The 5,000-nt window shown below is 42.9% G+C and overlaps 1 protein-coding gene across 4 annotated transcripts in view; it reads right to left on the minus strand.

Moving 5' to 3' along the window:
* Positions 1–1,125: 1,125 nt before the first annotated feature.
* The window catches only part of LOC138040713 (putative leucine-rich repeat-containing protein DDB_G0281931), a 32,737-nt gene continuing 28,862 nt past the window's right edge, over positions 1,126–5,000 (minus strand). For 3 of the 4 annotated variants that reach the window (XM_068886410.1, XM_068886407.1, XM_068886392.1), the window contains exon 2: positions 1,132–5,000. This exon is cut by the window's right edge and continues 342 nt beyond it. In XM_068886410.1, the coding sequence (XP_068742511.1) occupies positions 2,053–5,000 (2,948 nt within the window). In that variant the 3' untranslated portion in view covers positions 1,132–2,052. The other variant, XM_068886399.1, reaches the window with a different exon arrangement.

Here is a 5,000-nt window from a genome sequence, read left to right on the forward strand (position 1 = left end):
TCGCGTGTCTCGCGCGTGGCCCCAGCAACTCCGGGCCCAGTTGTTCTAAGGGTGGGTAGTTCTATCCACTGGATAAACCACTAACCTCTGGATAACCCAATACGTTTTGGTAGTAATTGTCCGCTGAATAGTGATTTATCCACCGGATAGCACTAAAGCACTTTGTATGCTAGACAAAGGGCGCGTTCCATTTGACCAAAAATTCTGAAAGTTCGGGTCCAAAATCAAATGGAACGGGAAAAGTACCGGGAAAAGTTTTCGAATTTTAGAAATACGTTTTGAGCTCATCCTCTTTGATGGAATCATCAGTGCCATTTGTTTTCTTCAACTATCAACGGTATGTTACAGCTCTTGCTTTTTTCTTGCTCGAAACATACTTCGTCATGCGCCAGTAGTTCTGTTTCTGTAAGTCAGTGCAACTTCGATCACGAATATTCTTATTATCGTTCATTCTCAGAAAGCTTGGAAAGCACAATCAGAATATCCTGGTACGCAACAAAAGCACGGAGCACGTGATCTCGAATTCCTGGAAAGAGTTCAAAAAGCGAATTTCCCGGAAATTTTAACCGGTGGTCGATTTTTTTGTTTACGAAAAGCTCCCACCCTGCGTTCGTTTTGGCCTAAGCCCCAGTCCCCGTCCCAACAGACCTCTGCATCTACTACAAAAATCACCGAAGTGTGGAATGGGCTCAAATTTTAACATCGTTGCCACACCCACTCTTTGTTGCTGCCCCGCCCAATTTCGTCGAAGAATTAAGTTGGTATGTGAACCGGATGGCCTGTGCCACTCTTCGACGAAAATGGGTGGGGCAGCGACAAAGAATGGGTGTGGCGACGATATAAAAATGTGAGCCCATTCCGCAGTTCGGTGATTTTTGTACTATCCGCTGAGTGCAGGTTCGTTTTACAGTACATATATGGGAAGAAAAGGCTTGGACTTAAGCTGGTGTCTGCTTAGTACAATGTGTCCACTCAATACAGGCGAGGTTTCCGCTGTACAGTTAAACTAGTGCGAGGTCTCGAAATAGAAGGAAAGCAACGGCATGATCAGCAGCAACGAAAACATTTATTGATCTGATCATTTCAGCTCAAACTGATTTCAGCACCAGTACCAGATATATATTGCCATTAAGTTCTCAAAGTGCTTCACCTAAGATGTAACATCTTAAAAATGCAAATAAGAAAAAGCAACAATAACTAAAAAATGCCTAGCTATACCAAATAATCTTTGTCGGGGGAAGCACATCAGGAGCCCATCGCTGAGAGCGTAAAAGTGGCCTATATTCCTCTCCTTTCAGTGACCAGCTTATGTTTAGACGGATTTCCCGCTATTATCCCGCAGGAGTCCCGATGAGCAATCACAAGTATCTGCACGTACAGAGCCATTGTTTTTGCTCATTAAAAAACTATTGCTTTGTGGCGCTCTCGTTTCCGTTTCCGTCTTCGTTGCCCTTATTAATTTTGGCGGGAAAAGATAGTCTAAAAATAAATGGTCCGTAAAAATACCATGACTTTGGCTTAGTATAGGAGTTGTGCGCTCCTAGTCATGGGATCACGTTCATCACTTCTAAGTACTAGTACCAAGAAAATACTAGTCTTTTAGTTTCGAATGGTTGTGCGAATACTTCAACATTAAAAAAATATTACTAAAACCTAACCAACGGCGAATCCGTTTCGATTATTGTTCAGTGTTGTTTAATGTTGCATTAACATAGACTAACAAGGCAGCATCAAAAACGCGTAACTATTAGTAGGAATAAGGGACAATTGAAGGCTAGAGAAACAAATCAAAAGTCAACATCAATTGTCAACAATACTTTGGGATGTCACTCTCCATATTGTCCACAATGCAATCAAGTGATGTGTTCTTGATCCACCCCGAAGTGGTCCAAAATACTAAACACATATTCAACAAAGCAACAAAGCAGTAACTTTTCCTTGGTCAGCTGCATTACATGTTCTACAAAAAATTGGAAAGTCACCAAAAACGAATTCAGGTTTCTTCTACTAAAGATTGACGTTGGTTAAAAGACACGGCTGCCTCAGTTTCTTCTAAATACCACCTATGTCAACGTAGTATCCCCGGCGGCCGTTGACAGGTAGCAAATACCTTCTTTCTTCATCACTGCCGTCATCAGATTCCATTGTATTTGGGCAACTTTTATACGAATTTTCACCGCTGCAATTGTTACTGCCATTCCTGCGGCCTTCATTTTTGCCAACAAGACGGTAAACTACACCAGCTAGCAGAGTCACAAGAACACATGTATTTATGACCATCACCAGCCAAACGAAAATGTTAGCATAGGTACTGTCCAGTACTGAAAACCTCAACACCATAAAAGACATGGACAACACGAGTAAAACCAAGGGTTCAAAGACATTCTCGCGGAAAATGCGTTCGAAGATAACTTTTCTGTTGGTCTCGTGCTCGCTCGGATCGCATCTGTTTATAGAGACTTCGTCATACGGCTGGAGGCACAAGTGGATGATTGCTGACGTCATCAGAACCAGCCACACTACAAACGTTTGAAGGGTGGACGACGAAGAAATCATCGACAACGCAATGGCGAGAACCAGGCGGCGGAAAAGCATAAAGATCTCAAAGTACTGACGATACTTTGGTTTGTACGGCAAATAGACAGGTCCAAGCCACACGTCAAGTTTCTCTTGTTCTTCAGGAGTCATCGAGCTTCTCTTTGGAAAGAAACGAATCAGCACAAAGATGACAATCAAGGGAAACCCAGTCACGTAGAACACAACTGAGACAACGCCAAGGGCTTTCAGTTTGCTGTAAGAGTGCGAAGGGCATTCTATCCAAGGGGAGTTGGGCATGTAACGAACATCCTGATCACTGTGACATGGCCGTAGAATGGAAAGGGACTGCTTCACGATTGGAAAGTAGCTGAAGCTAAGACAAAAGAAGGCGATTTGGCGACATTTGAAATGAACAATTTGCATTCTCCTTTCAGCGGGACGAAATCTATTGTAAATCAGCATCGTGATGAAATACACACCCACCATGGCCAAGCACACCGCTGGCAGTAGGAGCAGAAAGGCAAACTTCCCGACTGGAGTAAAAAGAGAAGGCACGTCACAAGAAAGAGAGGGAAAGTATAGGTTCCAATAACTGCTCAAGTAGCTTTGAGCCTTAATAACTCTTTTAGGCCACACGTTGACACTAGATACCATGAAATCCATGGTTTGGATGTAAAACACCATTATGCTGATTAGAGAGCGAGCAGCCTTTCCTCGGTTACTCATACACAACACGAAAACGACCAGGTTTAATTTGAAAAGCCACGCTGGTAATAACTCCAAAAGCATCATGATTAGCATGAGTAGAAAATGAATCGCAGTAACAACGAACCATTTGATTGGTCGAAGACGAAAATAAAAGTACAACCAGAGAAGAATGAGAAAAGACAAAGCAAAGATAGGAATAAAGATGTAATAGTAAGTTAAATCGCCCTTTTTGCATTTGAAACACAGTCCACCAAGTTTGTAAAACCCTTCTTGACAGCGAGAGCAAAATCTGTCTGTGTTCCCTGGATGGCAGACGCAAGAATGATTGCACGTCGTGATCAGAGATGACAATGATTGACGGCTTCCGGAGGAGGAATTTGTGTCCTTTGGTGTTGTGACCAGTCGACAAGTACAGGAATCTGTAGGGTTGCATGCAGATGGTACCGGGCACTTGACAAGGTGGGTGGCATTGCTGGGATCTGGTGATGGCCAGTAGCCACCCGATACCTCCATGATGTTTGGACGCAGATCGTCGGCTGCACCGATGGCAAGTCGATGGCAAGTCGCACCAATCATACATTTCTTGCACAAACCATCGCCTCCGTAGAAACCTTCGTCGCAGACGCAATATTTGTATTCGTAAAATGTTGGATCTAAGCGAATGCGTCCATTGTTGAACGTGAGTCGTCCTTCTGGGCACGTATAGTTGACTGCTTGAGGTGGTTTGAACATAGTCAAAAAGTCAGGTTTAAAGACGTTAGATGAAGCGCTTGTCCCATCTCGCATAGAGGGATTTCCAGATATGTCTAAATATTGGAGAGAAACCATGTTTGGAATTCCTGCTGGAAGGGTACCTGTCAAGTTATTCGAGGAGACGTCAAAGTACGTCAAAAACGAAAAATCCTCAAAAAATTCGGGTAAAGCTCCATAAAAGTTGTTACTACTTAAATCACAAGTGGAAACTCTTTCCATGTACAGAACGTTTGCGAGTACAGGACTTGTTATGTCGCAATAACTTAGATTTAAAATTGAGGGGCTATCAACAAAGTCTACTTTTCTTGTAAAAAGTTCGATGAAGCTTGAAAAATTAATTGCCAATTTTCGATTCCCTGCCAGAGAGACGTAAGACGCAGTAGAAGCACGGGCTGTATCTGGCCATGGGTTCCCTTCGTTGATTGACACAAACTCGTTTTGTGACAAATTGATCATTTCGGCTGCCTTCAGCAGCACATCGCCTGGAATATCCCCTGTTAGTTGATTGTTGGCAAGATTTAATATGCTTGGGAAATTTTTCTTCGGCATTTCCCCAGAAATGCTGTTTCCAGGTAAAACTAGGTATCTTAGTCTTTCCGGTAATACACGAGGCAACGTTCCGGTTAGTTTAACTCCAGATATAAACAAATCTGTTATGGAGGGAATTGCGAATATGTCACTGAGGTCTCCATGCATCTGGCCAGGAGTTATTCGAAGGTCCAAATACCACAGCTTTTTCAGCCTAGAAATACTTTTTGGTATTTGGCCAATTAGATTGTTTCCTCCAAGACAAAGTACTCGTAATTCTGTCATGTTTCCGATATCCTGTGGTAAGTGACCAGTAAACCCATCGCCGTTCATAACGCAGCCCAGGAAGTTTTGCAGATTTTTCATTTTTACAATCTCTTCAGGAATATTTCCAGTAATAGAGGCGGCATTGAACACAACAGTCAACAGATTGCTCATATTCGCAAACAGAAAGTCGCTAATGGGTCCTCGAA

This window comes from Montipora capricornis, chromosome 1, assembly GCF_036669925.1.
Source record: "Montipora capricornis isolate CH-2021 chromosome 1, ASM3666992v2, whole genome shotgun sequence".
Classification (NCBI taxonomy): Eukaryota; Metazoa; Cnidaria; class Anthozoa; order Scleractinia; family Acroporidae; genus Montipora; species Montipora capricornis.